At 38.6% G+C, this 23,670-nt stretch overlaps 2 protein-coding genes across 5 annotated transcripts; both read right to left on the bottom strand.

The window, feature by feature from the left end:
• Positions 1-1,898: 1,898 nt before the first annotated feature.
• LOC131314829 (protein NRT1/ PTR FAMILY 2.6-like) lies at positions 1,899-22,113 on the bottom strand. 2 transcript variants are annotated; one of them, XM_058343698.1, is made up of 5 exons: positions 21,944-22,113; positions 5,231-5,448; positions 4,483-5,030; positions 2,625-3,180; positions 1,899-2,233 (listed from the first exon to the last, which is right to left on the bottom strand). In XM_058343698.1, the coding sequence occupies exons 1-5, from the start codon at positions 22,065-22,067 to the stop codon at positions 1,973-1,975; spliced, it is 1,707 nt and encodes a 568-aa protein (XP_058199681.1). In that variant the 5' UTR covers positions 22,068-22,113; the 3' UTR covers positions 1,899-1,972. The 2 variants fall into 2 exon arrangements, with proteins under 2 accessions (XP_058199681.1, XP_058199680.1); XM_058343697.1 differs by lacking the exons at positions 1,899-2,233; positions 2,625-3,180; positions 4,483-5,030; positions 5,231-5,448 and adding exons at positions 16,901-17,306; positions 18,147-18,702; positions 18,834-19,378; positions 20,016-20,233 and having other exon boundaries at positions 21,944-22,112.
• Positions 8,141-16,545, bottom strand: LOC131314831 (uncharacterized). 3 transcript variants are annotated; one of them, XM_058343701.1, is made up of 5 exons: positions 16,372-16,545; positions 12,006-12,087; positions 11,538-11,610; positions 11,366-11,451; positions 8,141-8,201 (listed from the first exon to the last, which is right to left on the bottom strand). In XM_058343701.1, exons 1-5 carry the CDS (start codon positions 16,500-16,502, stop codon positions 8,151-8,153), a joined length of 423 nt encoding a protein of 140 aa, XP_058199684.1. In that variant the 5' UTR covers positions 16,503-16,545; the 3' UTR covers positions 8,141-8,150. The 3 variants fall into 3 exon arrangements, with proteins under 3 accessions (XP_058199684.1, XP_058199686.1, XP_058199685.1); XM_058343703.1 differs by having other exon boundaries at positions 11,533-11,610; positions 16,372-16,541; XM_058343702.1 differs by lacking the exon at positions 8,141-8,201 and having other exon boundaries at positions 11,243-11,451; positions 11,533-11,610; positions 16,372-16,541.
• Positions 22,114-23,670: the final 1,557 nt, after the last annotated feature.

Genomic DNA, 23,670 nt, shown 5'->3' with positions numbered 1-23,670 from the left:
CCACCATCAACTCCGGCGGCAAAGAGGCCCGATCTAAACACATCACAGCAGCGCCGCATCATCCTATAGGTGATTTTATTTGTTTTTTATTTTTTTATTTTTTATTTTTTATTTTTTGAGGAGTTGGATTGGATTAACAATAGGCGCCGCTATTCGCAGCCCTCTATTTTCTCCCATAGCCCGTTAAAAATTTTCAATTATACTCGATAGTTAGTTACCGAAATTGAGATATATTTTCAGCATTCAATTACCGAAATATAATATTTTTTTCAACAGATATTTACCGAAAATGTATGTTCGGCAGTTGTTTACCAAAAGTTGAACATATTTTCAACATGTAGTTACCGAAATATAATCTTGTTTTTAACAGCAATTTACCGAAATGTTATTTATGATTTTCAACAACCATTTACCGAAATGTAGTGGATTATGGGAGAAAATAAAGGGCTGCGAATAGCGGCGCCCTTAACAATGGTTGGTCAAAGGCAGGATAATAGGTTGGCCGTTGAGGTTAAATACCATGGACACCCCATCATCTATTCACTTTCTCACACAAACCCCCTTAGCTTTAATAGCGCTAAAACTGATCACATTATTTATAAATGTTACCCAATGGGAACCCTTCAGTTACATTACCGTTTGGTTCTAGGGCAAATATCACTCCTATGGTCATTTTTAAGACGAGATTTAAAAATTTTATTTTATACTATATATCTGATCTTGAATATCATTAATAATTATTCTTGTATAGCTAATTATAATCTTAATAATTTTGATTTGATTAAAAATCGGTCATTTTACATTCTTATTTCTCAATTTCTTTCTTAAATAAAAAATAAGCATGCAACTGTTAAAGTAATCTAAAGGGGGAAAAAAATAATTACTATACATTTACTAGATTAGACCAGAATCATTTCAATGTACAAATATAATGTCTTAGAAAAGAAAAAACTTTATGATATAATAGTATACGTTTCGGTAAAAAATATAAATCTATTAAGCCAACTTCACCCGAGTCAAAATCCTGGCTCCGCCCCTGGACATGGCATGTGGAGTGTGGCAAAGAGGTGGTGATGTTTGGAGCATTAAGAAAGGGGGCATTTTCCTTGATGCGAAGGGCCTTTCCTTGGGTTTGCCTAGTCGATAATGCTCCAAGATCGGTTGAGATGCGCACATAAGTTGGCCCAAATAGCAATTATAAAAGAAAAAAGAAATGAAAATGCTTTATTGATTACAACTCTAACAAGGCAATGAACACATGAACAAAAAGAACACAAATAAATCGATTCATAAAAATAGCATAACACATGAACCATAAGATCGTATTTAACCACAATAAGCATAACTCTACTTTTTTGGTGCACACCTATTCATAACTACACCAAACAATAGAGAGATGCTACATACACTACATAATTACACTACACGTTACATTACATTTCATGTGGAGCTCATTTCAGGCTTCAAAAAAATCTAGAAAAATATTCATAAATTCTAAAATATTATTTTATAGGGCTCTGTAAAAAATTAGCTTCAACGGATATTGGTAAGTATTATTTCTAGATTCGTAGTGCCGAAACTGCGCAATTAAACAATTTCACCCCTATGAATCCAAAAGTAGTACTTACCGACATTCATTGGAGCTAATTTTTTATAGGACCCCATAAAACAATATTTTAAAATTATCGGTATTTTTTTAGATTTTTTTGGGACTCAAAATAGGTTCCACATAAGATGTAGTGTAACTATGTAGTGTAAAAAGATAGTGTAGTTATCTTTAGTGCAAACGATACCCCTAAGGTAAACTAAAAAGGTGCGTAAAAACAATGCTATGGTCCAAACCATGCATGTGTACCATAGCTAGAGCTAGCTTTCTCCAGGGGAACAAAATAGAATATATTACATTGAGAGAAAATTCATTACATAAATTTTATGAATCACATCTCACAATAAGCAAGCATATAAAGATTTATCAAGCTTTATTTTCATCTACCTCGGCAAGACCTTGATACTTGTAAAACCAAGAACACCCTAAGTAATACACAAAGTTAACCCCCCCAAGTCCAAAACACACCCAGTACACATTATCCAGCCTGCCTTCATTTATATTGTCCGGCAACCAATTCGTTTCTCTCTGCACTATCCCCACCACAGCCGTGCTCAGATAAAACGCTATCGATATCATCATAGTCACCATTGCTGTTGCCGTACTTTTCAATGTAACCGGAAATTCCTGGAGTTCAAATTATTATTGTTAAAAAGATTCGCCCCCGAATACCTTCGTTTAACTTTAGATGAATTGCTTGTTAAGAGAATTTTACGGTATCATATCAGAAAGTAAAGTTTTGTATTTAGACCCCGCCACCGAATTTACTAGTAGAGTATTTGCAGTTATATGGATTTAGACTCTTATGAATGAAAGGGCAAATCATTAGTGAGGAGGCATGCGTTAAAAAAATTGTTATTCCCAATAATAATAGTGGCTTAACATAATAAACAAATTGATGGCTAACAGTTAATTTAATACCAGTAGTGACGGGGCATGCATTGAATACGATTGTTATTTCCTATATAAAATTAGTGGCTTAACAATATAAATAAATTGATGGCTAACAATTTAATACCTGATAAAACAACGCAGTATTTCCGGGAAAGTGAAATGCCTCCCCCATTCCGGCTAGGGCTAGTTGTGGTACTAGCCACAAGGCCGACATAGGAACAATTGAATTTGCGCCAATATCGTGAGCCTCTTTTAGCCGATTCGATTCCACTACAGCTGAAACCGCCATGCTGAGGGCACATAACACGTGGCCAATTCCTATCCGTTGGAGTGGTGGGGGAAACCGGCCGGTGACTTTTTGCCACACGGGGAAGAAGAACCTGTCTACGAAGATTATGGTGAGACAAGTGGAGACGGGTATGAATACTAACATTGAACCTGCTGGGATTTTAAAGTGGGGACCAAGGTGGCGGTTCATGGTGATGGCTTGGAGGGTGGCTAAGCTCATTTGGACGGCGAGTGGTGTGCTCAACAAGATGCAGGTTGACCAGAGTGGAGAGAGTCTGATTAGGGTTTTTAGATCTTCTACCTGTTGCAATGTGCATAGCTTCCATAATTTTGCAATTGAGCCGTCCGGTTTGGTATCTCCTTCTGTTATTAGTGCTGCTCGGTTCAGAAACCTGTGTATTGAGAATGCAATTTTTGGTTGGATAATGAAAGAGAACTTAAGTGGCTCAAGAACAATTTCAGGGAGCCGTCACAGTTGTGCTAGGATCTCTTTTAAGTTTTTTCATAGCTCACTCTAAGTAATTTAGAAGGTTGAGATTTTATGAAATCCACAATTTTAATAATCAAAAAAATAATTTGCGTGATCAATAAAGTGGGCCATGCGATAGGCTCAACCTTTTCAAAATTTAGACGTTGAATGTCTCAATTTTAAGTTTTTTTTTTTTTATAGAAAATTAGTCTTGAGTTCATTATGGCAGCAAGATATAATACCATTAAATATATCAACAGCCCACAAATCCACCTATTAATTTTCTAAGGTCTCAAGTCCATTTTAGGGTACCTTAAAGTTTAGACACTTTCATAAGATTTTAGTGTGCACTTTTTTATTATAAGATAGAATACCCTAAGGTAAGGTAGATTATCCTAGCATAGAGTACCTTAGCGTAAGGTATCCTAGGATTTAGGTACTTTTATAGAGCTTTAGGATGCACTTACCTATTATAGGGTTTTAGTGGTTTTGGCACTTCCATAGGGTTTAGGGTTTTAGGCACTTTCATAGGGTACCCTAGGGTTTAGGTTGGGTGAAATTATAGCTTTACAAAACTATTAGGTGGACTTGTGTGCTTATGAAATGTTATAGTGGACCTATTACTAAATCACCCTTTTTTTATATTAGAAAATATCCAAAAGCTACAAACACTCAAAATCTGGAGTCCTCCGTCGGGAAGAACGATCCTCAACGTTAGGATTATCCATGTGGATTGGGTAGGATCTCACCATGTTCAGGATAGACAAAGCTCCGCACAAGAAACGAAAATCTCCGTAACCAGAGAGTAACAAGAACCAACAGAAAATAAAAACAAGATAAAACTCCGGTCACCGGGAGAAAGGAGGGTGGACATGAGCGGCGGGAGGGAGAGAAGGGCATGGAGGTAACTGGAGGAGAAGGGGGGGGGCACAGCCCCCTCCCCCAAGCAAAATCCCAACTGTTGAGAGTTTTAGAGAGAGGCGAGAGTGTTTTTTAGAGAGAGAAATTTTACCCTGTTAGTTTTTTTTCAGTTTCATTATAAGCATTTTTAGTCTAACCTAGTGGATGGGAGGGGAGAAGGGGTCGTTTGAACCCACAACAATGCTGAGGGATGCAAGATTGCTACTACGTGAGCTGGTCATCTGCCATGTCTCAATTCAATAATTGTCGTATTTGTTAGCACAAAATTGGGAAATAATGAGCAATTGAAAGAAATACTACTTACTTGAAAGTACCACTAGGTACTGTTGCAGCAACCACATTTACCTGTCCATCATCTGCTCCATAGTAATAATCTTCACTTTTGTTGGAAACCACCACATTCCTCTTCCGAAAAGCCGCAACAACCACCCGAGCCAAGCCTGTAAACGGGCTCCCCTTCGGTTTAACACGACGGTAAAACCGGCTCCCCGCCACAAAAACAACCAACCCAACTACATTAGCAGCAACACAAATGCCAAAACCCCACCCCCAGCTCACGTCATCTTCCACGTAGGTAATGGCGGTGGTGCTCATCACTATTGCGGTGTACATTGCGAACATATACCAGTTGAAGAAACTCCATTGGTGTTTTGGGTGGTGGAATTGATCGGCACCCATTGAGCCAAGGGTGAAGCGCGTGCCCCCCACGCCTATTGTGGCGAGGGTTATGGCTAGGTATAGGATTGAGAGTTGGAGTCTTGATGGCGAGATGCAGGAGGTGGGTCCGCTTGGATCGCATGGTGGAGGCCTCAGGGAGTCGATTGTGGAACAGATGAGTAGAAGGATTATACCCTGCATTTGCGAGTCACTTGTTGATATGATTATTTAGGGTAATTCCGTGAGCAAAAGAAGGCAAAGTAGTTAATAAAGAGTAGTATGGTACTTCACTTTCCGGGTGACCCGGCACCCGGCTCGACAAGAGGAATTGTTACTGCGAAGGAGTCCTCAAAAAGAAAGATACTATTCAAGGAGAAAGTAGTAGAAGTAATTACCAGGAGAGAGAAGATAGAAGAAATACAGATGACCGAGAAACTTCCCAGAAAGGAGTCGGCAACAATTGCTCCTAGGACTGGAAACATGGCAGTGCAGCCGTTAACCACGTTCCAGAGTTTGGCAGCCTCAATGCTTTTCACATTGAACTCCCCAATCATGAACACTATAAAGTTGTTTATCCATCCTCCTGACGCCAGCGTTAAGCCCGCCATAGTTGCTGTCAAACACAAACGCATCACATTTTGCATGGATCCAACAGACCGAGAACTAGAGACAAGTACCTGCAGTCTCTAGTTCTAGCTACTTCCACTAAGAGCAAAAAAACAAAAAAAATTTGGGCCGCCCTCCCTACAAGCAAAAAATTGTGGGAAATAAGTTGTGAAATGGAACTCTTGTTCACGGTGCGACCACACCACTCAAGGTTATGATTGGTGGGATCGGTTTCGGAATACCAAAGGAAATAACTGTAAGACATGTGGCTCAACTACACAAATATGCAAAATGTACTGCACGATGCTTTACTCGGACCACATAAGTTGTCCACTTAGAGTATATCCTCAAACAGCAAAAGTCAAAAAATTTGAGGGGTCTGGCGTGAAATATATCCTCTAGCAAATTCCTCAACCACCAAATAGTTTGAAGTCACTCCTCAATTTTTTTTCTCTTCAAATTTGGAGGATGCTCCTCACTCCTCAATTGTGAAAATAATGTTATTGTATTTCATTTGTAATGATCCTAATTTTGACCCTATTTTTTTGAATAAAATATAGTAATCTTACTCTTAAATTATTAATTAACTAGAAAGAGTTGTCTAGTTAATCTAATTTGTGTAATTGTCTCGGTAACTAAGAACCCTAACCAAATACATAACCTAACTAAATCCCTAACTACTACCACTTCCCCACTCCAACTCCCTCCCATTACACTTACAAAATCACATTCCCCCCATTTCACTCCATTCGGCAGAGAGAGAGAGAGGAGGGCAGAAGGAGAGAGACAGATGGAGTACATAACCTCTCTTTTTTTTAATAACCGGTCATATGTCCGAGCCAGCTTGCGCGCACCTCAATCCAAGACTTTAAAGGTAACAACCGGGCATAACCCCTAATGGCCTCAAGGTTTGGAACGTTCAGCCTCCATGGGAATGAAACATATAACCTCATGAATGAACACTTATTGCTCTCTCACAGCCCCTTGGGGTTATACATCACCTTATCTCTTACACTTCCTTATCTGTTCCACCACCCTCCTCCTCATCACCAAACCAATTCCCACACTCAACCTCCCATTTTCTTTTCAAAAATAAAACCCCACACTCCCCTTTTGTTTTCGGCAAAGAGAAGGGCAATCACGCGCACACACACACCCACCCCCCGGCAAAGAGAGGAAGAGAGAGAACATCATCACCCAATACCTTCTTTTGTTTTCCTTTTTTGTTTTCGCCGAGAGAGTTCTGGAAAGGAGGAAAAGAAAGAAGAAAAAGAAGAAAGAAGAAGAAGATCGTCCATTGCCGCCACCTCCCACCTACATTCTTTTTCAATTCTAACTAGAACTTCAAAGACCAAGATAGATTTTTCATTACCCCTTAACTCTAAGTATAGTAAAATAGTGGTGGTGTAAAATCGTGGATTGGATCCAGCAGTGCAAAGAGAAACCGAAACTAACAAAAACTGTTTGAACGAGTCGAACACCTTGCGTCCGTGACCCTCGGCCTTATAGCCGCCATGTACCAACCTCACAAACGCCACTGTTGGTTTGCTTCCGCAAATGCATTTTGGGTCAAAATCTAACTTTCTTTGTTCTCAGTTATGATCTGTTTTGTTCCGTTTGTCATTGTTTTGCATGTTTAAAATTCTGTTATTGGTAGTTTAATGTGAATATCATGAAATCTAGATTTACTTAATTATTCAAGTGTTATAATACATACATGAACCAAATAAACTACATGAGAGAAAATAAGGTATTTTTAAGTACCAAAAGTGGTATGTCAAAGTTTAGGCAATGAACTGACTTAAAGGGTTAGGTGTAATATTATAATAACTAATTAAGGGCTATGAGAATGAGTTTGGAATTAATGAATTAGTTTACAATATAAAAACCTTTTAAGAAAAAAGAAAACAAAATAAAGAACTACTGTATATATACATTTTTGTTTAAAAAGAAAATATAAAGTATAACATTTTGAAGTCCTAATGAACTTGAGTAATCAAGTATTAACTTAGGAAATTAAAAGTTGGACTCTTAATAATACAAATAAGTATATGTTAAAGAATATAAAAAAATGATAATAACATAAACAACCAGTGAATGCAAGTTCTTAGTAATGTACAATTTTGATGTTAACTTTTAAAAAAATTGGTAAAGATGTTTTTAGAGCTACTAATACACTAATCAAAAGAGCTGAGTAATGAAACAAAAACAAAAAATAGGTAAAACAAACGGAGCCTGAGGCCTCGCTTTTCCAAAAAATTTGTTCTACTACTTTTGTTCGTCTTTTCGTTAAAATAAGCAAGGCACGTTAATCACCTCAACACCTGACCTCACAAGTTGACCACCTAAGACTAATAGAGAAGCCAAGCGAGTCGAATAGAAATTGTTCAAGTTTGATTTGTCAACTTAACTAGTTTGAACTTTTTGAAAAATTCAATCTATATTCTTTTAAGTTTTGATTATTTCATTAAGATGGTAAAATAGTCCAAAAAAAAAAGTATCTTGTGTCATCCAGTATGATCACCAAGAGGTGCGGAGTATGCAGCATATATAAGTATATTACATATGTAACAGAGACAGAGAGAAGATCAGGACCTATGATGAAAGGAAACGTGATCCATCCACCTCGTTGCTTGCCATCAGAGGCTGTGGACGACAGTTGAACCTCTCCATTGTTGGGGGCTGAGCCTTCTTCCATGCCCATGGGACTCAGCGTTCTGAGTTTAACTTGGTGACTATTTTGGCATCCGAAGGGGAATGCTATATATACAAAAGAATATATGTATCTGAATTATACAGTGTGATTGATCATCCACGATCAACTGAGTTGAAGTTATTTTTTGTTTCCAACTGTTGATCAGTAGGCGCAGTATTATTTATTAAGCACCAACTAAATTTAAAACAATGTAACCAAATGAGTGATTCCCAGTGTGCAGGGGTTGACTAATATTCTGATTCATGAGAAGCAACTAAACAGATCATTTTGCCTGGTTGCCTGCGTGGGTCTTTTGACTCCCTTCGATAATTAATGCCTTTGGAACAAGATTCCCTTCACATACATAGTTTATTATACTCTCTAGTATCATATATTTAGGTACCATACAATTAATTGCAAGGCATTTTATATGCAGTTTGAATATCTAATATGGTTGTTCTTTCCGGCAAAGATGTTTTTTTCAGAGGCGTGTTAATTGGGAAGTTCAAGGGTCAGTTTCTTAGGCACATGAATATCATGGAAAACATTATAGGTGATAGGTGCAGGAAATCAAAAAGCATGTGGGGTATTGGTTTTGTGGGGCTCAAGCAAAAGAAAAAGTTATTTCCGGATGAGGAACCATGGGGTTTCCACCTCCCATTGTGGGCTCCATCGTGGCTTCCTTACGGTAATCAGAACTGTTCATCTTGTAAAAACCGCGGTGTCGTGTATTCGCACAAAAAATAAGCTTGATCGGACTCAATACTATTATGAATTTACCTCGGTGATCGACTATTTTGGCCTCTGAAATGGGACTGTTACATATGCAAAAAAAAAAAAACATATATGTACATGGTTTTTTATTATACAGGGTGGTTGATCATCATTCATCCGCGATCACCCCTGAGTTGAAGGTTTTTCTTTTTTCCCAACGTTCCGTTAACAACAAAAGAAAAACAAATAAGTGTCTTGGTTGATTAGTGTATTAACTAAGTACCAATTAAATATCTAAAAAAATCTAAACAAAGGAGTGATTGCCAATTTGAAGGGTTGACTAATATTCTGATTTGTGTGAAGCTACCCACAAAAGGGGGGGCAAGGGGGGAAAAACAGATCATTTTGCCTGGTTGCCTGGGTGGGGTCTTTTGACCCTCTTCAATAATTGATGCCTTGGGAAGAAAATTCCCTTCACATACACCGGAATTTGTATTACTAACACATGCATACCGTCCAGTATGCAATTTCATTGACTATAAGTACTCTGTGGGGCTCAATTGCCAATATATATCATATGCAAACCAGCACATGCCGGAGCCACTTGAAAAAATCGATATTCTATTTTGTTTCAAGACCGTTCATTTGCCTTCATCTAGTGCGTGCCCGTGCACTCGAAGACTTCGATATCCAATAAAAGGAAGCACATGAACAACAATCACCAACGATTGAAGTGCAGGCCAACTCGACTGGTAAAATAGATATTTAATTTGGTTTCGGGTGTTATTAGCAAGCGGTGAGCACCAAATGAATTGGAAACTTGATTTGGGCCAAAAAAAAGCTTACACAAATAGAAAGAATGCCAAACGGCTACAAATTCAAGAGAGCCGAAAGTACTGTTTTATGTTTTCAACTAAAAATCTGAAGGTGACATGTTGCCTAGGAAATTTGCGGGGCTGCAATTTTATAGCTAATGTGACATGGAGCCAACAGCACCTGAATTTAGCACAAGTTAAACCAAGATCATGCTCTGTTGCGACAATTCTACCCTACTATTTTAAAAAAAAAATATGAATACAACGAAGAAATAGCTAAGACCTACGGTGGATGTGGTCATAAATCCACAAAAGAGTCTGGCTCCAATCACCGAATTTAGTATTTTGTTAAGTACTAGAGCATGCCCGTGCTCGCAGGGGCGGCTTGACAATCGACACACGCAAATCAATACTGTGCTCAAGTGCAATATCTCAGCCCCTATCCTATGATTCCAACTATGCGAAAAGCAATGGCTCAAGCATATTCATTGACCTGGTCATTACTTTCCCGTCCTCTAATTCATTTGCCAATGTATCACATAATGCATAAGTTGTTTAGAGGTTGGAATGATCAATTGAATGTTGAATTTGCTTTAATTTTTCATCAAAAATTGGAGACATTAGGTGATTTCCTACAGGTGAATTTTTATTTTTATTTTATAAGAGTTCGATTGGATCAACAATGGTAGGTCAAAGGCAGGATAATAGGTTGGTCGTTGTGGTTAAATTCCATGGACCTTAGTTGCAAGGAGCTCCTAAAGTGGTGTCACTCCCACTTTGGGAGCCCGCTTTTGCGCTCCCAACTAAAGAGCTTGACGGGAGCCCGCTCCCATTGAGATGGTTATGAACTCCAGTAGCATGCATATTTGCCCTGTAACAACGGTCATGTACAGAAGGGTTCTTGTTGGGTGAGGGGGTCACTTTGGGCACTTTTAAATTTGAGGGTGTGTATGTGAGAAAAATGAATAGATGAGGAGGCGTTTGAGGAATTTAATCGTCGTTGATGGAGTTTTTGGATTATTTGCTGGTTTGGCTGTCAATAAATAGTTGGAGTATGTTCTAACTTCTAACTAATCGTGGGACAGCATACCTTAAGGCATCATATATTCAGCCATTTTTTGCTACCTAATGTCTTTTACTTTGTATGATTGATATGCCATGTTTCATGCCGATTAATAAACAAATATACAGGCCTTTTTTTTTTTTTTTTTGGGTAAGTACAAGCAGGGGCGGAGCCACCTTGAGACAAGGGGTGGCATCCGACCCCCCTGCCTTCCAAATTACAATGGAGATAGTTATAGTTTTCACCCCAAAATTGCTTACTTGACCCCACTTTTACATTACAATTTGCCCCAGTCCGTTTAAAAGTTTGGAACTTGAGGAAAAAAAGAGGGCAAAGTAAAATATCATCACTTCTCCCCCCCAAAAAAACCCCATAAATATCTACTTAACTCCTTTTTGTTTACCATTTCAACATTTTTTTTTTTACTATCAAGTAGTATGAAACGAAATTTTTTTGTGCTATAGGAAATTGACCCCACTGCCAAGAATTTCTGGCTCCGCCCCTAAGTACAAGCCATGTTTCATATTACAGAACCTTTTACAATAGAGAAGCAAGGGCTTGTGGATGATGTGGTACACTTAAAGCTAATTTTTCTGAAGGCACATTGGTCAAGGAAAAAGAATAAGAAAATTCATACCCGTTCATTGTTTTTTCCCTTGCCTGTATGGGTCATCCTCGGCTCTAGAGCTTGCTCTCCGTTTTTCTCGAGCCAAGGTTTCCACCCTTTAGAGTTGAAAAGGAAAATTTCCAGTGTTGATAAGGAAACATGTATTTAACATACTTAATAATGTAGGCAAGAAGTACCTCACCAATATGAATGACGTTCATGTCCCGCTCTTCACGGAGTACAACTCCAACATTTCTCTCTCGAAGTGGTTGTGCCTAAATAATGGAGAGGCAACAGAGAGGTTGTAAAATACTGTATTATTCTAAGAAAACTTATACTGAATAAGAGAGAGAGAGAGAGAGAGAGAGAGAAGACAGTAAAAAGTAGGTAGGGATATCAATAATTTAGCAAATGGTCATAATTATTTGGGCCAATTTTTAATTGGCTAAAATTCTACCTCATTCACGCACAGACTACATAAAAGAGACATAAAGGAATGTGCAAGAAAAATTGCAAAGTAGTTTCATATAGGCGACTTTTCCTTTCCCCTTGTCTCAAGGGCTTAACTTGTGCCTTTCCCAAGCAATACAAATCGGAAGTGTAATAGTAAAATTAAGAAAGCTGATTAAGTGAATCATTATAGAACCTTAAGACCGTAGATAAGAAATACCTCACGAATACAGGTGCCATTGACACGTTGCTTAATTATCGCGGATAACAACCCCGGTGTTTCTTTCTTTGAGAGATTGTACCTATAAGTAGTAAGCGAACTAAAAGTTTGAAAATCTATCAAAGTGATTGTAGGATTCAAAGTGACACATGCAGGTAAGAGATTCTTGAACAAATAGCATTTCTTAGGTAGCTAATAAAATGTTCATATCTACTCCCAAACAACAACCTTTGAAATTTGGTAGAGAAATCCAAAATCTGTTGATGTCAACACAACAAAGTGTCCATTCTAATGCGTGTTTGATTTATGAAGATGTGTAACAATACACTACCATGTCCCTTTTTGGACAATGGAATGATTTTTTTTATCTCTTATCAGAGATGGAGGTTTACAAAAATAGAAGATAACAACGTAACCCAATGCGAAGCTAACTAAAGGTATCAATTCCACTTTTGTCTCCTTGATTCCTAAGGTAGCTTGTCCAGTGTCCTTCAAAGAGTATAGACCTATAAGTATGGTGGGGTGGGTCTACAAAGTCCTCTCTAAAGTGTTGGCGAACAGAATTAAAGTGCACATGCCAACTGTGATTGGGGAAGCCCAAGCAGCCTTCGTGGGTGGGAAACAAATTGTGGATGACGTCCTCATAGCAAATGAGGCTATCCACAGTTGGAAACATAGCGTGCGTGGGGGACTTATTCTGAAACTAGACTTCGAAAGGGCGTATGATTGTGTTAATTGAAATTTTTTGATTGATATGCTTTCAAGTTTGGTTTTGGGGACAGGTGGTGTGGCTGGATTCTCGAGTGTTGTTCATCGGTCTCTATGTCCAAATTGATCAATGGTTCAGCTTCTAAGGAATAAGAAGGGTCTTAGGCAAGAGGATCCCCTATCACCTTTTCTCTTTAACATAGTGGCAGAAGCACTCAACATAATGTTGGAAAGAGCTAAGGCGAGAAATATCATTAAAGGGACTAAATTGGGGTGTAATGGGGTTTCGATATCGCACTTACAGTTTGCGGACAACACCATCCTCTTTTGCAATAATGATCCGGAAGAGATGGCCAATATCAAAAGAATCCTCATATGCTTCCAATTGATGTCAGGTTTGAGAATTAATTTCTCAAAGAGTTCCCTATGTGGTGTGAATGTTCCCCAAGATGCTGTGGTCGATTTGGCTCAAATAATGGGATGCAAAGTGAAATAACTTCCCATTAAATATCTTGGTCTGCCGTTGGGTGCAAACCCAAGTAGGATTAAGACTTGGGATCCTGTTATTGAAAGGACTGAAAAGGTTTTGAGTGTTTGGAGGTCTTGGTGCATCTCGACAGGAGGAAGGCTGACTCTTATCAACTCCAATACTAGTAATGTCCCTATTCATTTCATATCTCTATTTAAAATGCCAACTGCAGTAGCGAGGAAATTGGAGAAACTACAAAGACAGTTCTTTTGGGGTGACTCGATCAACAAGAAGAAGATGCATTTGGTTAAATAGGAGGAGATAGCAAGGAAGAAAGATGATGGTGGGTTAGGGGTGAAGAGAATGCTGCTGCAGAACCTAGCACTCTTGGCCAAGTGGTGGTGGCGTTTTGATAACAATAAAGAGTCTCTCTAGGCAAAAGTCATTAGAGGAAAATTTGGGCAGACATATGCTCCTTAGAGAACTCTTCATCCCATCTGGGATACTCCATCCGAGAAGGCTTTAGAATTAAAGTAAACTCAGGGAATGCTACTTTGTTTTGGGAACACATCTGGTTGGGTGAGCTACCGTTAAAAGAAGCTTACCCAAGATTGTTCCTATCATCTTCTCAATAGGGAGAAATGATCAACAATATGAGGGGAGTTGCTAATGAGGGCTCATGGGAGTTGTTGTTCAAAAGAAGGGTGTTTGGACGAGAGCGTCAAGAGCTGGATAATCTGATACAGAGAATTCGAGGAGTGACTTTAAGTCCAACCAAGTCTGACTATTTACAGTGGAGATGGATGGAAGATGGGATCTTTAGTGTTAAATCTGCTTATGGGCAATGGGAACAGTCTTTTCATTCAAGTAACGCTCTGTTGGGATCACTTTGGAAGAATTTGAGCCCCCCAAAGGTGAAAGTGTCCGCGTGGATGGCTGTCAAGGAGAAAGCAGCTACCAGGTCAATACTCTTGAGTAGGAATTTGATAAGTGAGATCCAACAAGCCTTATGCCCTCTCTGTTCCTTGTATCTGGAAACTCATAAGTATTTGTTCATTCAATGCTACTTTTCCTGGACTGTATGGTCTGTAATCTTGGAGTGGTGGAATCTCAAATAGGCTTGCCCATCTTCTGTTCCAAACTTGGCTAGTTGGTGGCTTGCTAATGGTTATAAAAATCTGGAAAAGCATATTTGGAAGTCATGCTTTTATGCTACATTATGGTCTATTTGGCTAGTAAGAAATGACTACATTTTCTACAACTCAACAACACAGGCGTGGGAGGTGGAGGAATTGGTCAAAACTAGGGTCGCAATGTGGATGAAGGCGAAGTTCGACATTAAAGACTACCCAATGGAGGATTTTAAGCTTTTTCTTGATGATATTCGAAAAGTAAGATTGTAATGTAGTTGAGGTGTTTTCTTGATGGTATTCGAAAAGTAAGATTGTAATGTAGTTGAGGTGTGTTATCCAATTGTTTGTTGGATGCATTTTCTTTCTATTGCATCTAAGCGCTTTGTGCCTAGATGCTTTTTCTCGATGTACTACCTATTTCGAGCAATATAAAATGTTTCGTTTGCCAAGAAAAAAAATAACCACTTAATTTATTTGGGGAAATCGTTCCACTAAAAAACCCAAAGTCACAATAGGGAATACTCTTTTCAGTGTTGAAGCTGCAGCTAGTAAAAGTCAATTTTACTTGGCATTCTATGGCATTTTAGTTCAATTTCCAACTATGACAATGACTGCATCAATCAAAGTCATGGCATCAATGATCAATAAAGATGAGAGATGACAAATCCAATCAAATTCCATTCAGTTTCTAAAATAACCAAAGAAATTCTGAACATAGAGAACATTTTTAACATGTCAATTACTTGAATCAGTCCATTTGTCGAAGAGGTTATCAAATTAAAAAAAAAAAAAAAGAGACTAAAACTTATTGCCATCTGATCTGTCCCAATTTTTGAGGTCAGCCCATTTATTCTCTTTCTTTTTCTATGATTCCTCATGCTAAGTATTTCCACTATCTTTGATATCGAGACTATGGTTCTCATGGGTAACCAGAAAAATCTGGTTAATAACTTTGAGGTTGGCATCTGGTTAATAACTATGTTTTCTCTTTAGGGTCTGTACTCTTGAGATTTCTAGATCATGGTTGGCATCTTGCAAGCTACAAGCTAGTTTCTTTTTGGTTAGGAGCTGCAGATGATTGTCAAGGGTTTGGGTGCTAACATAGTTGGGATGCTCTCTCTTGTAGTGATGCTTTTTGCACCTTTCCTTCCAATCTTTTTACTTCTTCAAAAGTCAATAAAATATTTTACAGTTCAAAAAAAAAAAACTTAATATACATACCAAAAACCTAAAGCTTATTACTAAAAGAACGCTAAGCAACTCCGTCTCTCTCTCCGTAAAAGAAACTAACAGACGGTATACCCTAGGAGATGTGGATACAAACAACTTAAGAACACGTATCCGAGAAGACAGAGATGCATGTATAAGTAAATGCAAAGTACCCAGATTTAGCAATATAGGACCAAATTTCAGCAGTATGGAAACCGTGTCAGAAGTCTGAAAGCATCTTCCGAGACTTGGAAACCGATTTCAGCAATTGGAATTCCTATTTAGCAATTTTGTAACTTTGTTTCAATAGTTCAGAGACCAGTTTCAGCAATTAATTCAAAAGCAGTTGCAGCAGTTCCATCAATAAACTGACCAGTTTTAGCAAATAGAAAAACAGAGACGCAGAAATTGAGTTCTATAACAGAAATTCAACATTATTTGAGGAAAAGACACTACAACTTCTTTGTTTGAGGAAAACAAAAATCAACTAAAATCCGATTTTTACAAAAATTGAAGTAGTAAACCTTTCTCCACTAATCATACAATCTGTGAAGTAGCAGAGCCATTAGAAAATTACACCTGATAAACTAACACCAGGGGCAGCTTTAGGATTTGAGTTTAGCGGTGACAAAAACGTATAGAAAATTTTTGTGATATAAAACTCTATATAAACGGAAGTTTTTAATATTAGTTAGAAATTTGTTGGGCTTGGATTATTGTATTTTGTTGAGCTATACTATCTAATTGTTCACAAATTTAAGTGGATTTTATTCAGTTTGCCTTCATGCTACTGATCCAGTTCAGATAATACTAAAGAAAAATCATATTGCATATTGAAAAATATGACCTTTTAGCAGTCGCTTGAAACCCCTCAAGTAGCAGTGGAGCTGCCCATGCCTGACATAAGGCTTTCCCCATCTTAGAGTCCATCTTAGACAACTGTTCAACACTTGAGTTTAATACGGCTGAGAAGCTCATGTGGATTGAATGGATTGAATAGATTGAATAAAATGATCTGTCATTTACAATTGGATTACCTCAAAATATTTGGAACAAGTGCGTGGGACTTCTCAACATATCAATGACAAACAAGCGTGTTGAAAACCAGATACTTTGCCACTTAGAACCCAGTTTCAGCATTTGAAAACCAATTTTGTGCAGTTTAAAAACAGTTTCATCCACTACAGATATACTTTGCCACTTAGAACCCAGTTTGGCAGTTTCAGCTTTTGAACACCAGATACTTTACTTTTTTGGTGCGCACCGGCCGTACTCATAACTACACCAAACAAATTAGATACCTGACGTAAACTAAACTAAAAAGGTGGGTAATAACATTGCTATGGTCCAAACCATGCATGTGTACCATAGCTAGCTTTCTCTAGGGAAATATATTCCATGGAGAGAAAATTCATTACATGAATTTTATGAATCACATCTCAAAATAAGCTGCAAGCATATATAACTGATAGATACAGTAATAGAGATACAAAACCACCGTATGCATCTAAAGGCATATCAAGCTTTATTTTCATCTGCTACCTTGGCAAGACCTTGATACTTGTAAAACCAAGCACACCCTAAGTAATACACAAAGTTAACCCCCCCAAGTCCAAAACACACCCAGTACACCTTATCCATCCTCCCCTCATTTATATTGTCCGGCAACCAATTCGTCACTTTCTGCACTATCCCCACCACAGCCGTGCTCAGATAAAACGCTATCGCTATCATCATAGCCACCATTGCCGTCGCCGTACTTTTCAGTGCAAGCGGAAACTCCTGGAGTTCAGAATACTGTTATTTATGAAGAAATTCGCACTCTAATAGCTTAGTTCAACTTTTATATTAGTTGCTTGCTAAGAGAATTTCATGGTATCAAATCAGAAAGTAGAGTTCGTATTTAGACCTCACTACTGGACTTACTATGAAAGTATTTACAGTTATATTGATTTACACCTCTTATGAATGAAAGGGCTAATCACGAATTTAATTTTGTTCATCCTCCTTAATAGAGGGTAAACATTACCCTTTTTTTTATTGGTTAAATAATGTGGATCCTACCACAAAATGACATCATGCTTACCAAAAAGTGTATTGCAAAGGTGAGACCTACGCCCTTTCGACCAATAAGAGTAAGAGTAACGTCCACCATCTTTTAAGTAGGGTGAACCAAATTGGACTCGCTAATCACTAGTGAGGAGGCATGCATGGAATACAATTGTTATTCCCAATAAAATTAGTGCCTTAATATTAAATAAATTAATGGCTTACAATTTAATACCACTAGTGAGGAGGCATGCATTGAAAACAATTGGTATTCCCAAGAAAATTTAGTGGCTTAAAAATATCCCAAATTGCTTGTCCTTTTTGGGAAAGCTAAATATTTTTGGGAAAGCTAAATATTAAGACGATAAACAATGATTGCACCAAATTCAAATTGTGAGGCATGACTTTTACTACATTATCCTTGTATTATCTCTTTTTAACACAATGACATACTATTTAGAGATAATTTTGAAAAACTAAAATGTTTTTTTGGTTTGACTTTTCAAAGGGACTAACATTTTGAGACATCCAAAAAAAGAAAGAATTACCGAGAATTTGGGACGAAAGGAGTACCTGATAAAGGAACGCATTATTTCCTGGAAAGTGAAATGCCTCCCCCATTCCGGCTAGGGCTAGTTGTGGTACTAGCCATAAGACTGACATGGGAACAATTGAATTTGCACCAATATTGTGAGCCTTTTCTAGCCGTTTCGATTCCACTATAGCTGAAACTGCCATGCTGAGGGCACATAACACGTGGCCAATTCCTATTCGTTGGAGTGGTGGGGGAAACCGGCCGGCGACTTTTTGCCACATGGGGAAGAAGAACCTCTCTATGAAGATTAAGGCGATGCAACAGGAGACCATTATGAAGACCAACATTGAACCTGCTGGGATTTTAAAATGTGGACCAATGTGGCGGTTCATGGTGATGGCTTGGAGGGTAGCTAAGCTCATTTGGACGGCGAGTGGGGTGCTCAACAAGATGCCGGTTGACCAGAGCGGGGAGATTCTGATCAGGGTTTTTAGATCTTCTACTTGTTGCAATGTGCATAGCTTCCACAATTTTGCAATCGAGCCGTCCGGTTTGGTATCTCCTTCGGTTAGCAGTGCTGCTCGATTCAGAAACCTGTGAGTTGAGAAATGCAATTTTTGGTTTGATAATGAAAGAGAATTTAAGTGGCTCAAGAACAATTTCCGGGAGCCCTCACAGTTGTGCTAAAAGTTGGAAATCATATGCAATTAGAAGATCATACTTACTTGAAAGCACCAGTTGGTGTTGCAGCAACTAAATTAACCCCTCCATTATCTGCTCTATCGTAATAGTCTTCACTTTTGCTTGAAACCACCACATTCCTCTTCCGAACAGCCGCAACAACCACCCGAGCCAGGCCCGTGAACGGGCTCCCCTTCGGCTTAACAGGACGGTAAAACCGGCCCCCCGATGCGAAAATAGCCAACCCAACCACGTTAGACGCAGCACAGATACCGAAACCCCACCCCCAGCTCACGTTGTCTTCGACGTACACAACGGCGGTGGCACTTATCGCCGACGAGGTGTAGAGTGTGAACAAGTACCAGTTGAAGAAACTCCCTTGGTGTCTTGGGTCGTCGAATTGATCGGCGCCCAACGCGCCGATGGTGAAGCGTGTGCCTCCCACGCCGATGGTTGCGAGGGTTATGGCCAGATACAGGATGGAGAGTTGGAGTCTTGACGCTGTGATGCATGAGTTGGGTCCGTTTTGATCGCATGGTGGAGGCCTCAGCGAGTCGATCGTGGAACAGAGGAGTAGAAGGATTATGCCCTGCATTTTCGAGTCACTTAAGGTAATTCCGTCAGCAGCAAAAGGAAAGGTAAAATAAAGAATGGTATGGTACTTCACTTTTTTTTGTTTTTTTGATCAGGGTATGGTACTTCACTTTGCGATACAGAAAATTAAAGAAGTTAAAGGAAAAAAAAAAGTTCACTAAAAATGAAATTCTAGAAGAATATTGACCTGTTCAGGTACGAACTCAATGCATAGCGTATAGATTGAATAAGACTCTTTGTCTTCCCGGTCAGCTGTATATGACTCGTATGTCCAGACAATGACGGTTCGTAGATTCCTAACCCACAAGTAAATCCTTGGTTTGGGGTGTGGCAAAATCAATGAGAGCTATGAGTGTGTGAGGGAGAACCGGAGAGGTGTGACGGAGTTGAGTTGAGCCGGATTTGGGGAGCTCCTCTTCCGGAGAGTTGTTTAATTTGTAATCTATTAGTAGTTACAGATGAAATTTTTCTCTCGAATTCTTGTTATGTGTGTGTTTGATTTGAGGTCCTGGTCGGGGCACAACATGCAATTGGTATAATATACTGTAGTACACGTTTGAAGTCTACGTACACACCCATAACTCTGCATATATACATGCACACAGTGTAATTAATACTACAGTAGTAATTACCAGGAGAGAGAAGAGGGAAGAAATACAGATGACAGAGAAATTTCCTAGGAAGGAGTCGGCGACGATTGCTCCTACGACCGGAAACATAGATGTGCAGCCGTTAACCACGTTCCAGAGCTGGGCAGCGTCGATGCTTTTCACATTGAACTCCCCGATCATGAACACTATGAAGTTGTTAATCCATCCTCCCGCCGCCAGCGTTAGGCCCGCCATAGTTGCTGCCAAACACAAATTCACAGACACATTTTAGATGGATAACTGAGAACAAACGGGTAACCGGTCTCTAGTTCGAGCTACTTTCACCGAGAGTAAAAAAATTTGGGCCACCTTCCCGACAAGCGAAAATTTGTACGTGCGAGAAAATAGTTGTGAAATGGAACTCTCGTTTACAGTGCGACCACAACACTCAAGGTTACGATTGGTGGGATCTGTTTCGGAATACCAAAGGAAATAACTGTAAGCCGGGTGGCTGATCAACTAAACAAACATGCAAAATGTACTGCACGATGCTTTAATTTACACCAACCCCACAGCACAAGTTGTTCGGATAGATTGTTTTCCATCCAGACCATGGCCAAAACATTTTTGGATGGCCAAAATTGAGCTCCGTAAACTGTGAATAAGTTGTTATGATCCCTCAAACAGCAACAGTTAAAAAATTTGAGATCAGGCATGAAACTATACCCCAGCAAATTCCTCAACCACCAAATAGTTTGAAGTCACTCCTCACATTTTTGAAAAAAGTGTTCTAGCCTCGTTTGAATGTTTCCATAACAAACCATCTCATAATTTTTTCGCAAATGAACACGAGATTGAACTCAAATACTTCGTTCGTTTATCGGCCCTAGTTCACTGAGTCCTCCTCAGGCCAGAAAACACCTCTGAAATTAGCTGATGGTTGGCTTAGATTAAGCTAAATTGACTTTCTTTTATATCTTAGATGATATTTCTTTATTCCTTTTAACAAAAAATTTAAAATTTTACAATATGAAGCTTTAGAATCACTAAAATTACAAAATACTCCAGTTACTATAACATACAAGAAGTTTTCTTTTCTTTTTTGTTATCGGCAAAGCAAAATTTTATTAAATCATTGAATAGGATACAACGATGAAAGGGAACATAGGAGAAAATGGCATCACAACGAGGAGCCGCACATTCCAACTGTGTTGGCATCCACGGACCTCGACAATCATATGCCCTACAAGACGTTTTCTTTTCAACCCAAAAAAAAAAAAAACATATATACAAGAAGTTTGAGCTTATTATTTCGGTGTTTTTTTTTTTTTTAATTCTAACCATGAATTATTTTTACTTTCTATTCTCTTTCGTATAGAAAAAGTCAAGTATCTTTCTATAACCTAGTAATATGATAAACCTTATACATGTTTCGCATGGGTGTGGATGTCAGTTGAGTAAAAGCTTGAATGTGGTAGGGTTATTGTGCGATGGATTTTGAAGAACAAGGAAGGGTTTGGCATTGAAGATGGGGCCGGGTCAGCCAACTTAAGGAGGTAGTTGGGGCTTTAATCTCGAGGTTGATTTTTGTGGTTGAGGTTTATAAAATGATTATCCTCTGTTCGTATAGTAATATGTAGGAAAGGAGAGAGAAGAGAAAGAGACAGGAAGAGGAGAGAGAGAGAGAGAGAGAGAGAGAGAGATATGAGTACCCCAAATTAAGGATTGATTTCCCCCACTATGTACGTACTGTGTCTGATGCGTGAGAGGATTTGTGTTTTTGACTTTTTGTAACTATGGATATGAAGATTGTGTGAATTTTTTGTTTTAGTGTACTAAATTTCTCTCTCCCACTCCCACCATCAGTGGGATATGCAAAGTTGCAAGCTCATATACGTGAATATTCATTGGTAGTAATACGCAGAGGGAGAGAGAGAGAGAGGGGTGGAAAGAGAAGATCTGATCAGAACCTGCGATGAACGGAAAAGTGATCCAGCCACCACGCTGCTGCTGCTTGCGATCGAAGGCCTGCGACCGCAGCTGCGCGGCCTGAGCCTCTCCATCGCAAGGGGATGAGCCTTCTTCCACGCCCATGATCACTCAGTGGCTTTTTTGGCCTCAAAGTAGGGGATCCTGTATGTGTATAATATACTCTCTCCGTCCCATAATATTTGTCCGATTCGCAAAACAGGGACTATAAAATAATGTATTTCTTTCAAGAAAAAATTCAAATTTTTTTCATAAGTTAAAAGAACTCGTCAATATCTAGTAAATTATTGAATTTTTTTTCAATTTTTCTTACAAAAATTGTATTATTTTTATGTCTCCGTTTTGCGGACCGGATAAATATTATGAGACGGAGGGAGTATATACATAAAAAATGAGATGGGGTGGTGGCCGGCCCTTACGTAAAGATTGTATATATATATTTCCCTTACAAAATAATACTACTATAACATGACATCAATTATACAAGAGTCGTTGATCATCCCCACGCAATGACTAGTTTAAACAAGAAAACAATAAACAAATACAGAGTTGGACTTTGGCGTGCAAAATGATGGATCGAATACTATATAATAAACTAAATACCGAACACACAAATCTTGAAAAGGAGTAGTTGTCACTGTTCGACCCCATGTATGATTGGCTTCAATCTAACTACAAGAGTATTATATTTAGAGAATTTTTTATTGTATTTTTTAAGAGAAATTTGTCATCCAAGGGAGGGGGAGCCAAGTTATAAAATAATATTAAAAAAAAGATGGGGAGGTCAGCCTTTTAGCGGGAAAGAAAATGGTAAGTTAGTGTTTCCCTCGAAAAAGCGCTTTTGCCGTGTGATCGAGTTGCGCGGACATGTCAAGATCATGTACGGTTGGTCTGATTGTAGATGGACTGACTTATATAGGAGTCGTGTGGTAGATGAAATCCACCACCAGTTCTTTTTTGCCTCACGGAAGAGGAATTCGAATTTCTCAAGTGATGCAAAAGGAAAAAAATATATGAGCACGATGCTCAAACTTAAAGAACGCCGTTGAAATGAGAAATGTTCGGGATTTGCATTACCGTAAATGAAAGTTTCAACTAGGACATGAAAGAAAAGATAACCGAAGGTGCATGCCAGACCTATGGGAATTGAAGTAGATAAATGAAAGGCATTTTGGACCCAATCTATGCGCGCCAAGTGTATGTCCCACACCATGGAGTGCACTACCCATGACTTCACTAACGTAATTTGAGGGAAAAATCACAGTACTGGACCCATGTAGCACTTTGGAATAGGGAAAAATCATGTGCTTTGCTCAATTTTTTTGTTTCCAAGTAGCCACAACGTGTGTCAATTTTTATTGGACGGTTATTTTTGAGTTCAAACCATTAGATTCTCTCAATTACTCAAGGTCGGCCCTGAATTTGTTAAGGTTCAATGCAAATACTCAAAATGGAGTCTTTTACAATTTTACGAAATTAAATTCAATACGATACATGTTAACGTGTTAAAATTAAAATAACTTGCAAAAAAGGATGACTAAAATTACTTATTTCTACTAGATCAAAGTTATAATATTAGTATAAAACTGTAATTGTATCACTTGATAACCGATTGGACTTAACGAACTTGTATCTTTTTTACCCCTATCTAGTATAAGACCGAATTATAACAAAAATGGTCTACCGCGACGATAAGATTTCATCACTA

The sequence above is a fragment of the Rhododendron vialii genome, chromosome 13a (genome assembly GCF_030253575.1).
Source record: "Rhododendron vialii isolate Sample 1 chromosome 13a, ASM3025357v1".
NCBI lineage: Eukaryota > Viridiplantae > Streptophyta > Magnoliopsida > Ericales > Ericaceae > Rhododendron > Rhododendron vialii.
Note: the sequence above shows the minus strand (reverse complement) of the source record. Positions and strands in the feature narration are given on the sequence as shown.